This window comes from Pezoporus flaviventris, unplaced genomic scaffold (assembly GCF_033815535.1).
Source record: "Pezoporus flaviventris isolate CSIRO_AGI_PZ_B2104156 unplaced genomic scaffold, CSIRO_AGI_Pfla_v1 ptg000078l, whole genome shotgun sequence".
NCBI classification, from domain to species: Eukaryota; Metazoa; Chordata; class Aves; order Psittaciformes; family Psittacidae; genus Pezoporus; species Pezoporus flaviventris.
In genome coordinates this window covers 14,856,562-14,878,612 of record NW_026892626.1, presented here as the reverse complement: position 1 = coordinate 14,878,612, position 22,051 = coordinate 14,856,562, and the positions used below count along the sequence as shown (strand labels likewise).

Genomic DNA, 22,051 nt, shown 5'->3' with positions numbered 1-22,051 from the left:
GATTAAAGCTGGTCGCAGCAGAGACGTGATGCTCACCACAAGTGGCCTTTATCTGCAGCAAGCAGCAGCAGCAATCGTTATTCTGCTTCCAAACTCCCTCGGTTCTGCCAAGTTGTGTTTCCCAAGGAGGCCACGATCTGTTGCCTCTGCGTAGAGGGATGTAAAACACAGAGGCACTTGCCTCGAGTAGGTGAGAGCAGGAATCTTCATGGAACAGAATGTCCTCAGGGAGCGTGACCAGCAGGTCGAAGGAGGTGATCCTGCCCCTCTGCTCTGCTCTTGTGAGACCTCACTTGGAGCACTGTGTGCAGTTCTGGGGTCCTCAACATAAGGAGGACATGGAACTGTTGGAACAAATCCAGAGGAGGCCACGAGGATGATCAGGGGACTGGAGCACCTCCCGTATGAAGACAGGCTGAGAAAGTTGGGGCTGTTCAGCCTGGAGAAGAGAAGGCTGCGTGGAGACCTCATAGCAGCCTTCCAGTATCTGAAGGGGGCTACAAGGATGCTGGGGAGGGACTCTTCATTAGGGACTGTAGTGATAGGACATGGGGTAACGGGTTAAAACTTAAACAGGGGAAGTTCAGATTGGATATAAGGAAGAAGTTCTTTACTGTGAGGGTGGTGAGGCACTGGAATGGGTTGCCCAGGGAGGTTGTGAATGCTCCATCCCTGGCAGTGTTCAAGGCCAGGTTGGACAGAGCCTTCGGTGCCATGGTTTAGTGTAAGGTGTCCCTGCCCATGGCAGTGGGGTTGGAACTGGATGATCTTAAGGTCCTTTCCAACCCTAACTGTTCTATGATTCTATAATGGAAAAATCCCCAAACTGATGCCTAAGACTGGAACTGAAGCGACTGTAGTTGTTTGCAGAGATGCATAAATAGCTCCACAAAGAGAAAGGGCAGGTATCCAAGAGCTGTTTAAGCCAGAGAGAAGAGACGTGGCTCAAACCAACAGCTGCAGGCTGAAGCCAGACCAATTGAGATGAGAAAATAGGCATTAATTTTATCAGAATGCAGTTGATTAGCTGCTGGAACAAATGGCTGGAGAAAGGGAAAGTCTTTCCATATGGTAGTGTTTACTAATCAAGATAAGATGCCCATCTATAAGATGTGCTTCAGCCAAGCACCAGTTCCTGGGTTCAGTGAGCAGGGATGGTGTGAAATGGTAGTGGCTCTGAGAAGATAAAGAAGTGACTCTGTGGTTCCACCTGACCTTCAGGTAATGAACTGAAGTCTGTGCTCTTAGTGTGTATTTCTAAATCACTCCTAAACAGCTGTGATGGTGCTCATGGGGTTGCCCCGTTCTAAATAGCAGCTGGGGAAGGATGGCCAGAGGATTGGCCAGACCCAGCCTATCTGGTTGGTTTTCTGCCCTGTCCTGCCAGTCCCGGTGGGGTATTGGTGTGTGTGGGATTGATGGTGCAGACCTGGGTTGGGTCTCTCTGCTTTTATCACCCCTGGTTGACATGAGGATGCTGGAAGCCTGGCTGGAGGTAGGTGATCCCCAGCCAGCATCAGTCAGTTATCCCAAGCTGACAAGGAGCGAGGGCTGAGATGGTGGTCAGGGCCTTTTTGGTGTGACTGGGGCAAACCATTTCCCTTCTGACTCCCAGTGTCTTCCCCAACCTTGCTTGCCCTTTTGGTTTGACCCAGGGTTTCTGCAGGGGCTCTCTCCCACTGGGATTACACTTGGGATGTTTGTGCAGTGACTTTATAGGAAGCAAGTCGCTCGCTGATGGTGTGAAATGTTCCCCTGTTGTTGTGACTGTTCCAAAGTCAGAGTGGCGTTTCTGCATCCTTGTCATTTTGAGGCTGTTTTGAAGGGGCCAGGGTGCCTCTTAATTTCAGTTGGTGCTGCCGTCACAAAGTCTGGATGTTAGTGGCAGTCTAGGGGAAGCAATGTGGGGTCAGCTCTTCCTCCCTGCTGGTCAGCCACAAAGCACTGACATACATTTGGTCAGCACTGTAGGGCTACTGGCAGCTACTTGGTCCTAGTGCAATTGCAGCAAGGAGCGGTCTCACCCTTGGATTGTGCTGTGAGCAAGGAGGAGAATTAGGGAATGCACAAAGTAAGAATCTAGTCTCATGTTGCTGCTTCTGTGAAAATGAGGCGGCTGCAGAACTTGCCGGGAGGAACAGGCACAAAAGCCAGAGGGTGAGATGTTAATGGTGATGGAAAGGAAGAGGAGAAACAGGACTGACTGGTTTGCAGTGATTGAGAGTTACCACCCTAGGAGTTACTGGGAGGCTGTAGCAAGGACCTGTCTCACTCCCTTTGCAAGCTGAAGAGCTGGTGGTGTGTTTCTCTTGGGCAAAGGATCTAAAGCAGGCGATGAGGGATTATTAAAGCAGGATTTCACCTTGAACAGGAGGGTCTGAGGGACTATGTCCAACAAGACTACAGGAGCTTTGTGCTTTCTCATTGAAATCAGTTGGTTTGGCCCCTCTGTGCGTCAGAGAGTGCGAAAGGGAGATGAAATGTTCCTTGTCTCTTCCATTTGATACACTAAAAATGCAGTGTATTGTGCTGGTGCTGTGGAAAGGCCCCTCCTGTGCCCAGCTGCTGCCCTGGGCACTACCCAAGCCATCTCTGCCTGTGTGCCAGGACATGCCCTGGGATGCTGCCTTGCACCCTATCCATCGCCCTTCCCTATGGGTAAGCCTCGTGAGGGCATGGGTGAATAGAGATATGTGTGTGGTGTTCCAGTTTTCCTGTGAATCCCTTGATAAATCGAAGTGATGCTGCTCAGATGGGCAGCAGTGAAGGACAGAGTCCTGCCTCCAGTAGAAGGTGGTAGAAGAGAGCAGCAGGCACCTTCTGGCAGGGAATGGAGTGGGGGCATTAGTGTCCCTAAGGCGATGCTCATGCTCTGTCTGGAAATGAGCTGGACCAGCCAAACTGTCCCTCTCTGCTGTGTCCTGGCAGGGTCCAGGCTCTATTGGCAGGCTTGGGGAGAAACATTAATGAAAACAAGTGTTTGGCTGGAGTTACTGTAGTGCCACAGACTTGGAGAAACAAGGAGAAAGAGCCCAGCCCTTCTTTGATCAGTGAGAGCAATCTGGTGCTGCAAGCTGATGCTGGAGGAAAAGATAAGAGAGCAGAAAAAGAGAACAGCAGTGGAAAGGAGATGAAAACACTGGGCAGAAGATCTGCAGCAGAATGAAATGAAAGGGAACCATCTACCTGCAGATAAGATGCTAGATTGTGCTTACATGTGCAGCCTGGACAACTTCTGATGCTATGGGTTTATACAGAGTTAAGACTTTACTGGAGTTAGAGACTCCTGAGAAGAAGTCGTCAACCCATAGATCTAGCCAGTATGTGGTCCAAATCCATCCTGCACCAATCTAAGGAAGACTTATTCCATCCCAAGTTGTACCTATATGGAGGGCCTTCTTCCCTCTTCACCATTGATTTCATACTTAAAATCTCTCTGTAGGAAGTCGGTGTGGATGCTCCATGATTCATTCCCATGAGGAATGAATTTCAGGTCCCCGTATGGTCACAGAGGCAGAAGAGGGAGCAGATATGTATTTTTACAGCAAGGAGAATGAAATTTGGCCTGGCATTTGGGGAATATACAGAGTGATTCTCCCTTTTATTGTCACAATCGCTTCCTCTTGGCTCCTAATTTGGCTTTAGGAACAAGAAGGAAGGAGGCTGCTGCTGAGCAATCCATCCCAGGGTTTAAACCCAGCCTACTGTGTGGTCTGTGTGTTCTCTGGGATTCAGCAGGGTCCACTTACTGAGGCCAACAGAAATAGCATCTCGTTTCCTGGTTTCAGAGGAGGTGCTAAGTAGGACATAGTTAAATTTGGGATTATTAGGAAGGGGAAAAGGGTAACTGTTTCTTTTGAAGTGCTTTGGCTGGAGAATAGATCTTTGGGCAGAGAACTGCAAAGAGCTGCCCTTTGTAGAGAGCTAGAGGGTGAGGTGTTTGCAGTAAGGGATCTGTCTCTGATGCAATGAATTATTGGGCAGAAGCAGGTATTTGGGAGCATTTCAAGCTTCTATCCATGCAGCTCCGGCTGGCACCCAGCCCTGCAGTGTGTCAGCCCAAGGGGCACCTTGCTGAAGTACTGCAGGGCTGTTCAGCAGCCACCAAAGGGCTGGGTTATGTCCTGCAAGGGACATCCTGGTGTGCAGGGATTTGAGGGTCACTGTGTGATAGTGCAGGTGGAGGGGGTCTTCCTGGCGGCACCCCTCTTTTAAGGTTTATCAGTGCTCCCTCAGAGACATCAAGTTGCACACAGGCTGGAGATACACCTCCATAGACAGCTGTACTCCATATAGAAGAATGGGAGTCTGAATGAGAGGCAAAGCCCCACAAAGAGCTGTCTGTAATTAAAAAGCTGCAGTGAGATGAAATAGGAGATGAAGAAGAGAGATAGTTGGAAGTGCTGAGGAACAGAAGCACTTTCAAGTGTGTTACTGCAGGGATAACTGGAGGTTTCACCAGTGGCCTGATACTCTCCTTGTGCTGTCCTTCACCAGGTGACACACGCTGTGCAGCCTGGTGAGCACCATCGCTGACCCCAAAACCTCCAAATGCTGACAGAGGTGTGAGCACTAAACTCAGTTTAGCCACAAGGGCTTTAAGTCAGAGCTCATATTCCTGCCTTGGCCTGATGCACGCTGTGATGTTGCTTTATTGTTGCTTGTGGGTAGACTACAGCCCACTTTGCTCGGGGGTAGGTGATGAGCCACTTGTGCCCAGTGATGCTATGGAGGTGGCGAAGGGCCAAGTGCTGTCATTGGAAACCAGCTGTGAATTAATACACGGTGTGTGATTTATGTGCTTTTTAAATGCATTCATGTCCTGTCGCACTGGCTGCGGCTCTTGTCACATTTGGTGTTCTCAGAACACTTATTAGCCTTACAGATCCCTTGATTATTGCCTTCTCTTTTATAATTAAGCCATGAAACTCAGCATGGTGCAGCTTATGTGGTATTAATTCACGGATGGCGTATTCTGCCTGTGCCCTAGGATAAGGCTAAATGCTGGCAGCTGGATTGCTCTCAGCACAGTTGCTATCCTGAAATGTTTTAATGTGATTATAACAATCACATCCTGTGTGCATATGGGCAACTCGGGGCCACAAGCAGTGGTGGGATGTGGTCTGATGTCCCTAGGAGTAGGATATGCCCCTGGCAGTGATGTGAGATGGGGCTTTCTCCTGCCCCAGGTGCTGGCTGATGCTCTCCAGGTCAGTGCTATTAACTCTGCTTTGGTGCTAATGCAGCCCTGCATGCTCCCCACTCCCTGCTCATCCTTCCTGGGACATGCCTGTGAAAACGTGAATCTTGTGAGTGCTGTTTCACTCCTTTTTGCTCTGGCTTTTCTTCATGTGAAGTTTAAGCTGAACCCAGGATTTCATGTGAGGCTGCAGCTCCATGTCCACTTTCTGTCCACAGCAGCAGAAAGAAATGGCTGTTTGGACAGTGAAAACAACCTCCCAGCTGGTTGTTCCTGCCCTCCATTTAACAGCGTGTGTGGCCATGTGGGGAGCTGACCAGGGAACAAAAACACCAGAAACCACGTCTGTTCTACTTAGTTCTCTTGTTTTCTCTCTCCTGGGAATTAGCTGTAGGAGTGACTATGCTGAAGGAACTGGAGCTCAGAGCTACTGGGAAGGAAGTCACTGGAGTGACATAACAGCAGTGCCCCAACCAGCGCTGATCCAGAGGTATCAGTGTGAATGCAGACTTCATCAAGCCTCTGCTGGGTTGGGTGTTGGACTGGACCTTGCTGCCTGAGTCCAAGCAGCTCCACAGCTCTGAGGCTGGAGGCAGAGCAGGCAGTAATGGGCTCTAGCAGCTCTGTCCTCATGGCTCTGGTCTCTACATGTGCTGAAAGCCCTACCAGACTTCAGATGTGGGGACTAAGTGCTGTGGTGACAGCTATTGAAGAGCACATGTATCAGTGTTCTTCGTCTGCTCTGGATCATGCCCTCATCTACACATTCTTAGGTGCCGTGGTTTAGTGTGAGGTGTCCCTGCCCATGGCAGGGGGGTTGGAACTGTGGTTGATCTTAAGGTCCTTTCCAACCCTAACTATTCTATGATTCTATGATACACAGGACGTGGGATATCTCCATGTACAGCTGAATGGCTGTGATCTTCATAGACCACAGATACCACAATGCAATGGCAGTTCTGCTCTGCTGAGTGCATGTTAGCTATACACATATGAGTGCTGCTCAGGTTATTGATTAGTACTAATCAAACCATTTCTATAGAGACCTGAATGCCTCTGTTTCAAAACACAATGCCAAAACGTATGTGCAGGATGTAAAGCCGTAGTGCAGAAACTCTTTGAGCTCAGATGTTTCCATGGAGATAGGTCTTTGATCTCAGTGTAATAAATAAAGGGTGGAGAAGATGCTCCCAAACTGGAGAGGCAGGCAAGGCTGATCCCTACAGGGCAGAAGTTCTCAATGGGAATTAAAGTGACAGGAGGTGTCTCTTTTCCCCCTTCATGATGCTATGTCTGTAGTAGCAGGGAGGTTGAGCTGTCTGCCCGCCAGCACTGCAGTGTATGCAGAGGATGTGCCTTTCATCCTGCCAGCCAGACAGTGCGCTACACCTTTGAGCTGGCTAATTTAGAGCTGCTGGAAAGTCAGACCTTTGTCTGCACAGCAGTATTCACCCTGTGCTGCAGGGCTTAGAGAGCAGCAACACAGGGGTTTCATACCAGTGCGAGACACACTCGTTTTATTGACTGTGGTGAAGGAATGTGAGGAGTAAGAACAGCAAGGAAAAGTGCTGCATTTGTGGATAAAATATAAGGGGAGAGGGGGAAAATAACATTTTGCTGCGGCACAATGTGCAAAATAGAAGTGTTTAATATGCTGATATGGAGATAGCGACCAGAGGCAACAGTCAAGTTGGTTTTATCCACGTGGATGAGCTTTAACTGCATTGGTGGTGTTAGGGCTGTCAGCAGGATCAGGGCTTTTGCTCCTGGCACTGTAAATCGAGGCTTCAGTGGTTGGGGCCGAAGAGAATTCATTAGGAAAGAGCGTAATTGGTTTCAGTAGGCACTGGGAACTGCTGCTTGGGGTTAAGTGTGGTCGCACACACTGTGGTAGGATGTTTCATACTGCGATGCGCCGCATCGGTAGCTGAAGATGATCCCTTGTGTTCGAGTGCCTGGATCCACCCATAGACCTCCTCCTGTGGCACAGTGGCTGGCGTGTGTGCTGCCGAGCTGTGTGTGCATTTGTGGCTCCACTGGGCAGCCGGGTGGTGGCTTTTCCTGGTCACTTCTGATCTGTTCACAGGATGTTGAGAGATCCATCCCTTTGTTTCCTCTACCAGCATGGCCTCAAACAGGTTTTTTTGCAGTGTGTAAGAGTATGTGAGGTGAATGACTTACTGTGTACAGCCTGTTGCAATACTTTTCCTTTCCTTACATTAAATTTCCTTACTCAGATGCGTTGTGCTCTGGTTCTCAGGGTCTCTCTGCTTTAGGGCTTTGCAATACTCCACCCAGCAAAATGGTGTCGAAGTACCTATTACGGCTTCCTTGCACCCAATCCCACCACTGCTTTCCCTGGAGCAAGTTGACCGCCCAGTGTCCTGCTGGATCCCATCTTAACCATCACTTTATGTCATTTTAAAGGTCTGATTTAAATACTGTATTTATAAGCATATACGTTGTTTGCAGCTCTGAAAATGTCACCACCTTTCCCAAACTGCAGAAACCTTCAGCGTTGAACACAGCCCACGGGTTCACTTCAGAAGCTGATGGAGGGCGGGTGTTGCTGATTTTGTTGTTGTTTCAACTGACCTCACTGGAAATACTGTCAGGTAGCTCCCTGTTTTTAAGAAAAGGACCATTTAGCTGAGAAAACCGTGTTGTTGTCTTATGCATTAAATCACTGGGAAGAAATTCAGTTGCAAGAGCATGCAATATTAAAGGTACATTGAATCAAACTCATTTCCAGTGGTTTCAGAGCCTTGTTTTCACAGGGCTCTTTGTCAGAACCTAAAGCATAAAATACACTGACAGGTCACAGTTGACGTTACTAGAAGGTAATGAAAACAGCATTTTTAACCTCTATTACAGAGACAAGGCGAGATTGCTGTGTAGTCATAGCCGTTTGTCTCGCGGCTGTGACAAGCCTGCATGGATGCTGTCACTTAGCAACCACTGCCATTTGTGTTCCAACTGCAGCTTTTCTGTTGTTGGCACGTAATGAGTTGTAATCACAAGATCAGTCTGAGAGTTGTAATCACAAGATCAGTCCCACCAGGGGTGTTTGTCTTGGAGAGCCATGGGCTCCGGGGCTCACCTGTGCCCCTTGCTCAGCCTGCATAAGGGCTAAATCAGGATTTCATGAGTGATGGCTAATGCAGCTCAGTCAGGGTTTGTTTTGGAGCTGGTTTGGCTGGGCCAAGTCATGTTCCAAGCCTGAATTCACCACCTGTCAGACCTTGCTCTGCAGCTCCTTCATGCTGGTCACAGCACAGCCCAGCCCAGAAGCTGCTTTGAGGTCAAAGCTCTAAGCGTGTTGGTGGTGATGAACCAGCCAAGGCAAGCGTCGATGTCCATGCGCACAGGGAGTCAGCGGAAACTGGAACTATGAGGACCAAGAAATAATGAAATGGGAGAACTGAAAGTATTGTCTATCCTTTAAGGGTAATTCTCACCTATCTTGCACTGAAAAGGAATCCTGCCACAGTTCAAGCCCTGATGCTCTGCAGGAGCTGTTTAAGGTTGTGGTTTTACTTTACTTTCGATCTGCTGTAATCAGGCAATGTCCCTCAAAGGAGTGGGTGCACTCTGTCCCAGACAGCACGTTCCTGCCCTTGCACAGTTTAACAACTGAGCAACTGCAGAATGAGCTGGGGAGTAATTTGGTGTGGATGGGTTTGTTTTGGAGGCAGCCATGTGAAAGACATCTTCACAGCTCTGTTATAGGTTGATGGTAAATAAACACAATTAAGCTTCTGTGCTCTAAGCAGAGACTTGGTATTGACATTACAGATGGAAATACTGTTTTCTTTGGTTTCATTTTGCTGTAACTGAAACAGTTGTGCAATTGCAGCGGCTCTTGATGCAGACTGCTCATTAGCCCTTCCATCTGGGGATGAGTTCTAAGTGTACCCATGATGGGTGTTTGCAGACCCCTGCATGCTTTCATCAAAGCTGGTGTCGTATAGCTCTATTCCACCTTGTCCAGACAGACACATGGCTTCTTTGAATGAAAGCTCTTCCTTTTCTCTGTGTGCTGGCTTGCAAGGTTAGAGGCAAGATGTGCCTTGCCTGTGGAGGAGAGCGTCTGACGCAGGCTGAGGTCTGGCAGTGTTCAAGTGGTGCTTTATTTCTCAGCAGTGGACAAAAACCACTGCCCAGGAGGGAAATGACACAGAGCACACAGGTGCTGCTACTGATAAACTTTTTCCATTGTGAACTGTTGATAACTTCTGCAGTGAAGCTGGTTGATGAGCTTCCTGTTTAACACATGGGTTTTAGAAGCCTTGATGAGCGTATAGTGAAAGGGAGAGCAAATTTTGTTAGAGGCAGACAAAAGAAATGGCAAAGATGTGCATGAGCTCATCACAGATCACATATATTGAAGCTAAAGCAACAGCCCTAGATATTTATGGCCCATTTTTGACTGAGTTGTGCAATTAGTATAATTAGGCAAAGAGTATTCTTTGGGTTTTAAATGTCCAGTGTATTAAAACAGAAAATCAATAACATCTGTTTTGGCAGCTTATAAGCTGTTGCTTGTGTAGGGCTGAGCCAAAGATGTTTACTTTCTCTTGGGTCTGTTTAAGTCTGAGCTCAATCCTTTCTTCAGAGCTTTGTTGAAAGCAACTCTAGGAATTTCATACCTGTGTACAGATCAGACAACAGAACTTGCATTGCCCTTGTGCAGATAAAAAAGCTAAAATGAGTTTTCTAATTTTCTTCCATAGAACCAGCCATTGGAGACATCAGTTCTTCTTATCTGTGATGCTCTGCACTGATACCACTTGTATTGCTGCTGCCTGCTAACCACAGCCCACATTAAAGCAAATGACAGTCCTGCACCTCGGTACCTCTTGCATTAAACAAGGCCCGTGTCTGGCCATAGTCTTTGCTGAAATCAGGCGGTGGGTGTGCTGAGAAGTCTCTCTTGGTGGTGCCTGCCTCCTGCAGGAGCTGTTACAGCTACACAGTTGATGGTATGGCATCCATCCCAAAAAGGCAGCTCTGAGCTTTCTCCTGTGTCCAGAACAGCAGGCCAGGTACCTCCTCCTTCATGTCATTGGAGTGCTCAGTGTGTGACAGAAGCAAGCTGGATGTGGAGAGTTTGTGGAAGGACTGCTATCATCACGTCATGAAGTGGTAAGTAGCAATAGCACTTGTTGAAGTGAAGGCTCAGTCTGCGTCTGAGAGGAACAAGGCTATTTCTCTGGACTGTCTCCTTGAGAATTAAAGCTCCCCCCCTTAGGTGCACCACATAACCACAGCTCCTTGGCAAGACATAACACATGGTCCAAGTTCTTAACCCAACAGAAAGCTGCATGGCTGGGATAAAGATCTTGTGGAGGTGCAAAAAAAGCTTTGGTAGGTAAGAAGCAGGTTGAAAATGAGTTAGCAGGGTAAATGGGGAAGGGCATGAATGAGTTCTTAAGTGTGGAAAGATGAGCATGCTAGAGAGGGTACTCCAGCATGATGGATTATTCACATTAGTAGCTGTTGGTGTGAGTTTACAAATTTGATAGCCCATTTTTCAGTTCAAATCCTACTGCCATTGTCCTCTGTAGAAAGAATTGTGGGGGTTTTTAGTTTGGTTTCATCTCCCTTAACTCCTCTAGTCCCTGGCATTTGCTCCTTACACTGCTTGGATGTTCATGACCTTTCATGTTTCTCCCAGTTATCAGGTGCGGGATGTCAGTACAAGTATCTCAGTGTTCATAAGGCACTACTATAACTAGAGCACCAGAGAAAACAATGTAAGGCCAATGTACTGAGCTCAGAAGACAGGTAACTACAGAATCAGCACTGAGTCACCTAGTTGCTCGAGGTGGAGACCTGTTTTCAATGAAAGATGAAATGAGTCCCTAATTCCCCTTCTAAAGATGAGGCCCTCCCAGTTCGTTGTACATCTGACTTTTAGTGTACAAGCATCCTGTATATAAGCAAAAGACTTTGGACTGCAAGTGGGCAAAAGGTATAAACTTAACAATGTCATCATCACCCCAGCTAATTAAAGAGCTCTATTAAGAATTAATAGGTCTGGGAGTCAAGAGACCCTGGTAAGAAGCAAGTCACTGTAAGAAGTCACTTTTTCAATTTGCTATTTAAATAATTCCTTGGAGTCTCCTAAACTGCACAACCCCAAAATCCCAAGAATTCCAGTGCCGAACAGGAAGAAGACATTTACTCGGCAACCTGCTGTCTCCTTTCTGCTGATCTGACCTACTGCTAGCACATAAAGCTAGTTTTGGAACTATAATCCCTTCACCAGACCGGAGTGCTAGAACTCCACAAACAGTCCAAGCTTTTTAAAAGCAAATAATTTCTCTCTCACTAACCCTTCAATTTCTGAGAACAATGCAGTGGCAGGAAAAGGCCTGATTCTTAATATCTCCTGTCTTTTGCCAAGTGTTGACCCTGCTCAGGTAGCAAAAGCAGAGCTACTTTCTCCTAATAACAGCTGCTGGTACAACACCTAGGGGCTCTGACACACACAAAGCTGTGCATAGCATGCTAGGTAAGTGTGCTGACTTCATTAAGAGGCACAGAGTAAACCTTCAACCTCAGCAGCAAGAAGTTCAAAGTACATCTCATCCTATTGTACTGCTGCAGGGATAACACTGAAGGAGGAGACTCTGGAAGTTTTGTTGTGTTCCTGCCTCTACATAGACTGCAGGAGGATAAAGGATGCTTAGTAACAGTGCTGGAAAGGAATATAGCATGGCTTGAGCTACTGGTAAAGGTACTCCTTTTGTACTCCTCTTTTTTAACCCGTATGTTTCAGGAAGCTTCTTAGCACGTGGCAAGACATTGGAGTAACTTACAAACTACAGCATTCCCTTAGTTTTTTAAACAAATTGGCAAATTTTTACTTAGAAAACAGCAGCTATAGTGTGAATGGCAACACTGCTTTCTGACTGGTTACCAAAGCTAGGCATAGATCTATTTCATCATGAAAAAGCTGCTGGTGACAGCTTCTCTTAGTAGTTAGAAGCTATCCTAGTTCTTTAAGAATAGAGAATAGGACCACTTGAAAAATTCAGCAAAATGAACTTGGTTTTGGCTTTCATCAAATGCAAAGTCACCTTCTTGGTATCACTGCTGAGATCAAACAACTATGTTATCTATGGAAGAAAGCCTGTAATATTAAGGATGATCAGCTTTTGACTCATTAACTATCACCTTCTGCTCTAGACCTCAAAATGCAGCAGGGAACCAGAGAACTCTGCTTTTTCAATGGCGATACAGACATGGTCAAAACATCCATCCCTTAAGACGAAGTCTTCAGTTTTAGCTACTCTGGCTCTAAGAGGAACACGCAACAACTTGTTTTCAGTTACTGTTTTGTTATCTAAATGTTCCCTTATGTAGGCATAGCCTGGTGCTTTCTTAGAAGAGGTAGTACTTAAAGAAAAAAGAAAAGAGCATTTCTTCATGCGTTTACTTAAAAAACAAATCACAGTTTATTGGAAACTACACTTTTATTTAACATCAGTATTAAAACAAGGATTTTCTAGCCCCTTTAAAAGCTAACGAAACAATCTTTTTTCTCTATTCAGTGTAACGCTTCTTTCCATCCTCTGAAGAAAGACTTCATGGTAGCAAAAAGTTCTCCTCCAGAAGAAAACTGCTTAAGCACTGCTCCCTCAAAGCAAAAGGTACTTTATCTTCAGTAACAGTCAGCTTCATTTTCCTCTATGGTCCCTACAGTAGCAAGGATGTCCTGTAAGAGAGACTGAGGGCTTTTCTCTACGTGGTCACTACTTTTATTTAGCTCATCACGTAGCTCTTCTAAGTCTATTGTACCCAAAGCTATCATCATGCTCTCTGGATCTTGGAAATCCACTCCATTACCACCATCTGTGGGGAAGTTTTTGGCCAGAGAACCCTGCCTTAGTGTCCTTTGTAACCAGGCAATGCTACGTCCTACAGGTGAATCTTCAGTCTCTCGTGAATCCCTTGGGGTAAAAGTTGGATAGAAATTAATCCTTAGGTTAAGCAGTAAATCACAGGCTCTCTGACCTACTGGTTGGTCACAGTCACACAAAGACCGAAACAAAAAGCTAAACAGGTTTGCTCGGCAAAGTATCTGCAGCACCTCATTCTGATGAATGGAACTTGTGACTGCAGATGAGACAGGAGCATATGGGCATTTAGGAAGGCCAAAATGGCAAAATGCATGATGACAGAAAATGTCAACCAGTTCCAAACCACCAAGCCTGACTTCCCAGTCTAAGTCATGTTCCACTGTTTGGATCACTCTAGAGACAAACTGCTCTGTATCTTCCAGTTGACCTGTGCAGCCTTGTCTCACCCACTCGATGAAGATGCTGATGACAGCCCTCCTAGGAAAGCCCTCTGGGTCTGTTGACAGGATTTCTTGAAGCTTTCCTATGGTTTTCTAAATGTAGAAAGACAAAGAGAAAGCACAATGAAGAGAGGAACATGCAAAGAAACAAGTCTTTTCATTACTGTGAGGTCTTCCTGCATGAGACAAGATTACTGCTGTACTACTTTCTCTTCACAGGTTAACTGATGTGTAGCTCTGCTCAATTCTGCAGCGGACTACACAAATTCATCATACCTCTTTATTACACTGATTCTCTACAACAGGTGACTCTGGAGCAAAATAAGTAATGAAGGCCAAGTGTCCCACAGCAGTCACAGCACTTGCTCGCACATAGCTTTCTGGATCCTCCAGAAGATTTTCTGTAAGCCTTGGCACCTCTGAAGACAGGAGAGACTGCCTGAACTCATCCTGGTCTGTAAACAAGACAGCAATCCAAAGAAGCAAGGCTTTATTCTCTCAGAGCATGTAACTGTTTCCAATGCAAACAGTTCTTTGCGTCATACAAGGATGCCCACTGACTGCAGGGACAGCTGCCAGTGAGCTGAGCCACTGCAGAGACCAGGCAGCTGCTCACAAGAGCACAGATGCTCTGTGTCAGGCTCCCTATTTTCCAGCAGCTTGGTGACTTTGAGTCAAGCCCTGCTAGACACTGGAGCTTGGAAAAAATCAATTTACAGTTGCTCTACTGGCAAGAAAAAACTTTCTCCACGCAAGTGGGGACACGGTTTCAGCCTCATCAAACGTGTGCCTTTCCTTAAAGGTGGGAAAAATAGTCTTCCTTTCTTGTTCTCAAGGCATATGGCAAAGAAAAATAATGTAACTGCAGCACTGAAAGTGGCTGCAGGGTAAACTGCTAAAGCAGCTGAGTGTGCTGGATACTTCCTTTGTGCCCTAGGGACAACAGTAGTTGACAACATCCCTCTCCTTCCCAACATCACAGAGCTACTGGAAGAGAATGAGCATTCCCTTAGTGATACCTGCTGCAAAGCCTGAGCTACCAGTGAAGTGGAAACATCGATAATTAATCTAAAGCATGCAAAGCAGATCAAGGCCTTTAGCCTCCTAAAGCCCAGACCACAGCCTGCTGAGTGAAACTGAGCAGACTCTACTGCAGAGCAAACAGGAAAAATGGGAAAGTTTTACCAGCCATTAAGGATCGCTGCCTGCCTTGACAGACACGTCTCTCTACACATGACTGTCTTCACACCCCTCAGTTTAACTGACCAAAAGAAGGGCACAGCAATTTGAATTCAGCAGAACAGCAGGAAGAGGTTATTAAGCTTTTTGTCAGATATTGATCATGATCAAAGAGTAAAACTCTTGACACTTTCTTTTCTTAGTCCTCTAGATACATGTCAGAGGATGCTTCATCAGCCTGGCTGACTTTCGTAACATTAACATAAACACTCCTTCAATCTGAAGCATTAGATCTCTACACCTACCTGTCAAGCATTTAATCAGGACAGTGAGGAACTCCAGAGAAGAATCTCTTACTTCCCAGCAAGGACTGCACAAACGCTTCTGCAGCACCAGAAACACATCTGTGAAAGCCAAGTGACAAGCTTGAATGGACATGAAAGACAACCTTTGCTGAAGCAGTTGCTGTACAACCTCTTTACCATTTAACCTTATGCAATCCCTTTTGTTGCTACTCTATGCTTCTCCCAGAGTTCTTCAAAACACTACTTGGGCAGCTAAACCTAAAATCAGCATAATTGAAAACAAATGAATCTTAGTGCTTTAGGCAGGAAAGATAAGCAAGAGCAGATTTCACATATGCCACTAGCTGCTGTTCATCCCAACTTGAATAGTTTTCTTACCTTCCAAAATCTTCTCAGCTTGTTGCCACTGACTGTTAGAACAGGACACTTCCTGTAAGCGCACCAACCACTTGGATGTAGCTTGAAACGTTGTCTTTAGAACCTGACGCAACATAAAGCAGATTTACTCTGTTATGGGAGGCATTGTTGCCTTTAGGCAAGATAGAATCTGGGTTAGCCTCAATCTTAAAGTGAAATTCTTGGCATAAAAAAGTACATACACTTTTTTATTAAGAAGCCACAAATAAATGGTGTTTCTATAGCATTTCTAACAAAGTCCTAGAAAGTGAATGCTCTCAGCTTAATGCTCTGAAGTTCTAGCACCTCCACTGTTTGATCTGCAGTTGTTGTCAGTCGTTTGAACAAAACAAAGCAAGAAAGCAAAACACCTTAATGCAAAGAATTCAGTACTTAAGGAACATGTCAAATTGAGTATGTTGGCACTACTTTTAGACATGATGGCTTCCATCTGTTCAAGAACACTCAATGCATTGGTCAGTTACTTGCTCATTAGAATTTTAGCTATTTCCTGCAAGCCGTGTAGAACCAAAACAAGTCTCCTACTTACTCTAATACAAACTGTGCTAAGAAACAACTACTGTCAGACAGCTTCTCAGAACGACATCCCACTGGGGCAAGCTAATAGACTTGGATCTTTCCATAGTTCTATACTCACAGTAGGACTGGTGTTCGGACTCTCCAGGTATGCCAGAAGGACATCAAATACACTTCCTATGAGTGTGTCACAGCCTGAAACATACACAACAAAACTAAAGGACCAATACCAAGAGAAGGAGCAGCTGAAATGCGACCCAGCTGCTGAAATACAGAAAGACACAGGATTATGAAACTGTTTTGGAGAAGAAAGCAAGTACACTTCTCAGAGAAGAGGAGAAACATCCAATTTTTCACAAACACTAAAACCTTCTTAATGACAGCATTACCTGCCCTAGCTCATGAACAAAAAAGTTCAGCCAAGACAGTAGGAAGAACTGGAAATAAACAAGCTTCAGAGGTGGAAGTGGTTATTCCTGTCAGCATTCAAGGCCAGGTTAGATGGAGTCTTGGGTGATATGGTTTAGTGTGTGGTGTCATTGCCCATAGCAGGGGGATTGGCACTAGATGATCTTCAAGTCTTTTCCAAAGCTTACTATTCTATGATTCTATGATCTTTATTCAGTGAAAGGGAATGAAAAATTCTGCAACTATAGAATAGTCAAGTATTTCCCAAATTTTTCTGCAAAAATAGATAAAATACATTTAAAATGCAAACATCAACTCACCTTTTTGCTCTGAGAGCGCTGCTAGGACATCAAGAGCTGACCTCTGTACTCTGAAGCTATTGATCAAGATTCGGCTTACTGTGCTTCCCAGAGTAGATGCTGGACTCAGGAAGCCATTACAGAATTGTAGTATTGTCATGAGAGAGCGTAGTAAAGGTGTAGAGGGTAAATCTACGGGTAAATCAACCTAATAGGATGGGAGAAAGGAAAAGAAGTTTCCAGCAAAGTCTCAGGTATGCATACAGAGCAGAAAAAATTTTTCTTCAGGAGGCAGCAAAAATTGCTATTTTTAGCATGTTCTTAAGGTACCACAATGCTAATAACTCAAATTATCTTGCTCTCTCCCAAGAGCTACGGCATAGATGGAAAAAGATTCTTTTCACTGCTTGGGAAAGCAGTTCAATTTATGTTTTTTTCCACTGGATCAATAATTGCAGCGAAGTATGGTAACAAAGCCTGTGAAGATGGATTTTAAACTAAATGCAGTCCCTCTACTGCAAAACTCTGCAACCAATACTAATGCAGGTTTTTCAAGGACCAATTTGATATCAAAACAAGGCTTCTTTTCTTTCTCTGAATGTTACCAGAGATAGCAGCTCCTTCAGATGAGCGAGGGTCTGACACAGGAGACTAGCACAAGTCGACGTGGAGGACAGAAGACTTTCAATAGTGATGGGATCACTAACAGACTCATCCAACAAACCTAGAGGATGAAAGAAGGGAAGAGCTTGGGTTATAAGTGAATACAGAGGACTGTGACTTTTAAAGTTAATCAAGATACTCGTGTAGTATGAATATCCTTTCAAATGCAACTGTCAGTAGGATGCTGCACGTTACTACAAACACTGCTGTTCTTCCTCCTCCAGTTTTGTCTGCACTGCACTTAATGTTAGAGGCTAGTGTGCTTGCCAGTATTTTATCACAACTGTACCTGCGTATTCCAGAGGCTGGGAGGCTGCTCTTAAAATACAGTCCATTGGCTGAAGCAGAACAGTCAGTGCCTGAATCCTCACATCTTGTGGGCTTGAAGAAGGAAACAGCAGTTACCAAAACAGGAATACTTAAATTATTTCCCAAAATCTGTCCCTAAATGTTGAGCAGAATGGTTTTTTTTCCACACAGGCTTTTAAACAAGCCAGCAAGGCAAAGCAATTATAGTATTATCGCAGTTCAAGCATTCTTTCAAGATTCCCTGTCTAACTGAAAGCAGAGGAGAAATGGCTCTGGAATTCAGAAGCAGCCTTATCAAACTAAGCAAACAGAGTGGGACTCTGTGCAAGAAGGGGATTTAGAGAGAAGCATTTTTTGTTAACAAAATTATGTCCTTCTATCTTAAAACAGGTGTTACTTAGCCTGTCAATCAGTATCCATACATGCTGTATTCATCTGACAATTTCTTGATGCTTTTTTACACCCTAAAGGGGGATTACAGTGAAAATAGAGGCAGGCTTCTCGGGGCGCACAAGACATGAATCTTCAATTGCAAGAGGGTAGATTCCAACTTGATATACAGAAAATACTTTTCATAGTGAAATGAAAACGGTTAAGCACTGGGACAGGTTGCCCAGAGATGCCATGGAACCCTCAGCCTCAGGGATATTTGAAATTTGAATGGCGAAGGCCCTGAGCAACCTGATCTGTCTTGGAAGTCTGTCCTACACTGAGCAAGAGGTTGAATAAGATAAATTCTACAGGTTCCTTCTAATCCAAGTTATTCTGCAACTATCAACAGTCTCCAGATGTACACTTCTGCTGGACAACAGTGGAAGCTCTTACATCAGTCAGTGTTTTTGTGAAAGACAAAATGGAACAGAGACTACTGGATTTGACAGGCGGTCAAATTGTGTCCATCTTGGTCAACCTCAGCAGTATGAAGTTAAAGAGTTTTCCTATTTCAGGAAGAAATTGGCTGGCTGTAGGTAAGATGCAAGTGTATACACATAAACATTTAGTTTCTCTTTTTGAAAACTGTATTATTCTTACTATCAGTGTCTGAAGTTAGCTACTAGCATGGTTCTTGCCGACCACTTTTACATATTAAGGAATGTAGCGGAAAATGCAGCGAGTTAAAATACTGCTCTTGGAAAAACACCAAAGATATTAGTACAGAAACATTTTCCAGAGTCCAAAAATTTCATTGCAGGTAGTCCTACCATTTGTAGAGCCTCAGAATTCTCACTGCCAAAGGACCTGCTTGTACTGGGGTTAAGTGTTCTAAAGCAGAAGTCACCAATGCCCAAAAACTGCCTTCAGTGTCAAACACAGGAGACCTGAGAAGAAAGAAGTGTAAGTGATATCCTATTAGATGGTGGAAAACAGATATATCTCATCACTGGATCCAAGCTCCCAGATCTTTACCTTGACATTTTAAGCAAAAGATTTGCCAGCATGTGTTGTACTTGAAGAGTCTCTTCCATCAGAAAGGATTCTATTTGCTTTGCTATCCTTAACCAAAGTACTTCAGTCCACAGAGCATGACAGCTGCCAAACAAACTAGTTAACAGTTTTAATGACTGCTCAATGTGAGAGGCAGAGCTGGACTGAAGGGAATCTTCTATATGCTTTATAATCATTTGGGCACATGCTGGCCAGTCACAGTCCTTTGTAGTGAGAGGTATAGTTGTTTCAGACTCTACAGAGAGGGTGAGCATGTGCACCAGAAGCTGACTGGCAGCTGAAGCCACAAACAGGCTGGGATCCCCTTGCAGAGTGAAGACCACATCTATGCCTCCTGTGTGAAAACAAAACAAGTCACTGGAGGAAAAAACCAACAGCCTTCCTATTGTGAGGTGGAGCATTGTTGCACTCCAACTATATACTACTCTAATTCAAGTGCCACAGAGCTTTCAATAGTGTTGGTGTGGGATTTTGTACTTTATTTTGTAGTCTCTATGGCATTTCAAAGTCAGCCAGTCCTTACTGACAAACAAAAAAGAAGGTAAAATTGTTTTCATAATCTCTGGTGTTTTAGTAACTCAGGAACAGAATAGGGCTTTGATATAACGTTGGTAATATTAGAAGAGTTGACAGCACGCTCAACTCTGTATTTATGGAATGAGCCTGTACCATCTCTGGGCACAACCAGCAGGAAAAGCATTAATGGAAGCAACAGAACTACTTTTCCACCACATAGACAAATTGCATGTGGCATGTTATTACCAATCCAGTCTTTTAGGCCCCTCTGTACCTGGGTTCTAAAGTTAACAGCAGAATTTACCTGCATAACAACAATGGGAATATGAATGTGTGCAAGCATTAGGAGACAAATGAGCCCCTGGGTAGTTTTTCTGCTCTAAAATCATACTGAACCTTTCAATAAGAGTTACAAATAAGAATACAGAGGGCTTTTAATAAGCTATTTTTATCATGTGTTTCATGAGGTTTGCCTCTTTCCTCTCTAAAAAGGACACCATCCTCAGCATTTTTGGGAAAAAAATAATAAAAAAATTAAATGCATAACTAATTTAACAAAACCCCCACCATTTTTCAGTGACTTGCATATTTTTTACAAATGGCCTATTTTTATCTTGAGTAAATGAAAACTCCTTTCTTATTTGACATCTGAGCAACACACTGGAATGGAAGCAACACAGAGGATCTGGGGAGTTACCAGTCCCAGAAGTACTCACCACCTTCACAGAGGAAGTGGAGAGCAGGCTGGTGCTGCATCATGCTGTGCACACCATTCACCCAGCCACTTCGGACGGAGGCATCTTCCCACACAGCGCTGCTCAGGGGCCCATCCCTGCCAAAGAGCCTGACCAACAGCTTCTCCTGCTGAGGAGGCCAGAGGAGAACATAGAGCAAATAGTAAGCAAAGGGACTTGAGGGGTGTGGACAGGCTCCTCTGTCATCCAAGGCAAGAGTATCAATACTTAAGTGAAACCTTTCCTTCCTAGAAGTATCCCTAAAATAGATTTTTTTCAGAAGCCCATGCTTAAACTCAACGTGTATCTCTTTCACACACTAAGGCGCTCAAAACAAAAATCACTTGTTTTTAAAGTGCTAGTGACAACTTGCATAGGTATCAGTTCCATTAGACTACTTTATGCAATTGTATGCATTTCTTCCCTGAAGAAAGCCTTTTAGGTTTTGTACTATAAATGTATACTATTGTAGAAAGCAGGGCCTTAAATAACTCCTTCATTTTTGCAGGTAATCAGAGGAAAGCTGGAGGGAAAGCTACATCTGTCAGTGCAGTTAATATGTACAGAATCCACCCAGGGATACATCTTGCAATGACTGCTGTGAGATTGTGTTATCCCATATTCTGTGTTGAAGTGAAATTCAGAAGCACTACGTATTAACATTCATAGTATTACTGGGGCAAGACAGAAGAAGCTAGCAACTTTACAAGAGAACTGAAAAGGAACAGTATGATGGTGAGTCTTTATTATCATATCACTGTTTACTGAGTTGTCTGATGCATGCCATAAGCTATATAAGCAGACTATGTACATTTTCCTCCACATAGGAGGAAAGAGACACATGGCATCAGGTAACTGTGTAGCCAACTCACCTGCAAGTGATGGAAGCGGCTTTCGGAAGCAGCAAGTATCCCAGCTAACCGCAGGGTGAAGGAGAGGATGCTCGGACTGGGCTTTGGCAGCGCCAGCACGGAGGCAATGAACTCCATCAGACAGGGGTTGTCCTGCACCAGCTCCACGCTAGGATCTAGTGGCCGGGAATTGCACGAAGAGAGGAGAGAAGATGTAGGGTCACTACCAGGACTTCTGTCCTCCCTCGTAACTCCGAGCTGCTTGTAACTCCTCACAACAGTTTAGAGACGACTGTGGGCTCATCCGAAGCTCAAGCCCGGGTATCAAACAGCGCTTTCCGGTGTCACCGAGGGAACAGGATCTCTGAGAGGGGCTTGCCCCAGGGTCCCGGCCTGCATGCCTCCCTCCCGCTCCGACCAGTGCAAGCGGCGGGCACTCACCGACAGCCGTCAGGCTCCGGAACCAGTCGAGCAGCTTCTCCAGGCAGGTGTCATCGTAGCGGGGCTGTCGCGGGTGGGCCAGGGCAGCGCAGACTCGCGGCAGCAGCACTGAGCACTCGCGGGTCATGGCCGGGAGAAGGGACCGGGACTCCGGGGAGAACATAGTCACCCCGACACGGTGAGGGACCAGCCGCAAAGCGAGTGTCGCAAAGGGCGGCGGCGGGGCGTGGCCAAGGGGGGCGTGGCCAAGGGGGCGTGGCCAAGGAGACCGTTGCCAAGGAGACTGTTGCCAAGGAGAACGTTACTGAGCGGGCCCTGAACGCTCTCGGAGGGTCCCATGCGTGGCCTTCGGCCCTGTCGGCCTCTGTGGGAGAGTCAGGAGGAGGCCCCGTGGGTGCTCCAGCGGCAGTACCCGCACGGAGCTGCTCTCAGAGCCGTGTCTCTACGCTTGTCCCTGCG

The 22,051-nt window shown here is 45.5% G+C and overlaps 1 protein-coding gene and 1 long non-coding RNA gene across 3 annotated transcripts; one reads left to right on the top strand and one right to left on the bottom strand.

Annotated features, from left to right (window-relative positions):
- The first annotated feature begins 845 nt into the window (after positions 1–845).
- Positions 846–10,265, top strand: LOC133279976 (uncharacterized). Its single transcript, XR_009747026.1, has 3 exons — positions 846–1,221; positions 5,137–5,210; positions 9,934–10,265. It is a non-coding gene; the product is annotated as an uncharacterized LOC133279976 (long non-coding RNA).
- A 2,224-nt stretch (positions 10,266–12,489) lies between these two features.
- BRAT1 (BRCA1 associated ATM activator 1) lies at positions 12,490–21,811 on the bottom strand. Of its 2 annotated transcripts, none has more exons than XM_061474250.1 (13): positions 21,593–21,811; positions 21,173–21,327; positions 20,283–20,427; positions 19,012–19,384; positions 18,807–18,923; positions 17,585–17,676; positions 17,238–17,356; positions 16,654–16,840; positions 16,047–16,120; positions 15,371–15,473; positions 14,993–15,091; positions 13,785–13,963; positions 12,490–13,601 (listed from the first exon to the last, which is right to left on the bottom strand). In XM_061474250.1, exons 1-13 carry the CDS (start codon positions 21,753–21,755, stop codon positions 12,870–12,872), a joined length of 2,538 nt encoding a protein of 845 aa, XP_061330234.1. In that variant the 5' UTR covers positions 21,756–21,811; the 3' UTR covers positions 12,490–12,869. The 2 variants fall into 2 exon arrangements, with proteins under 2 accessions (XP_061330234.1, XP_061330233.1); XM_061474249.1 differs by having other exon boundaries at positions 12,493–13,601; positions 20,283–20,430.
- Positions 21,812–22,051: the final 240 nt, after the last annotated feature.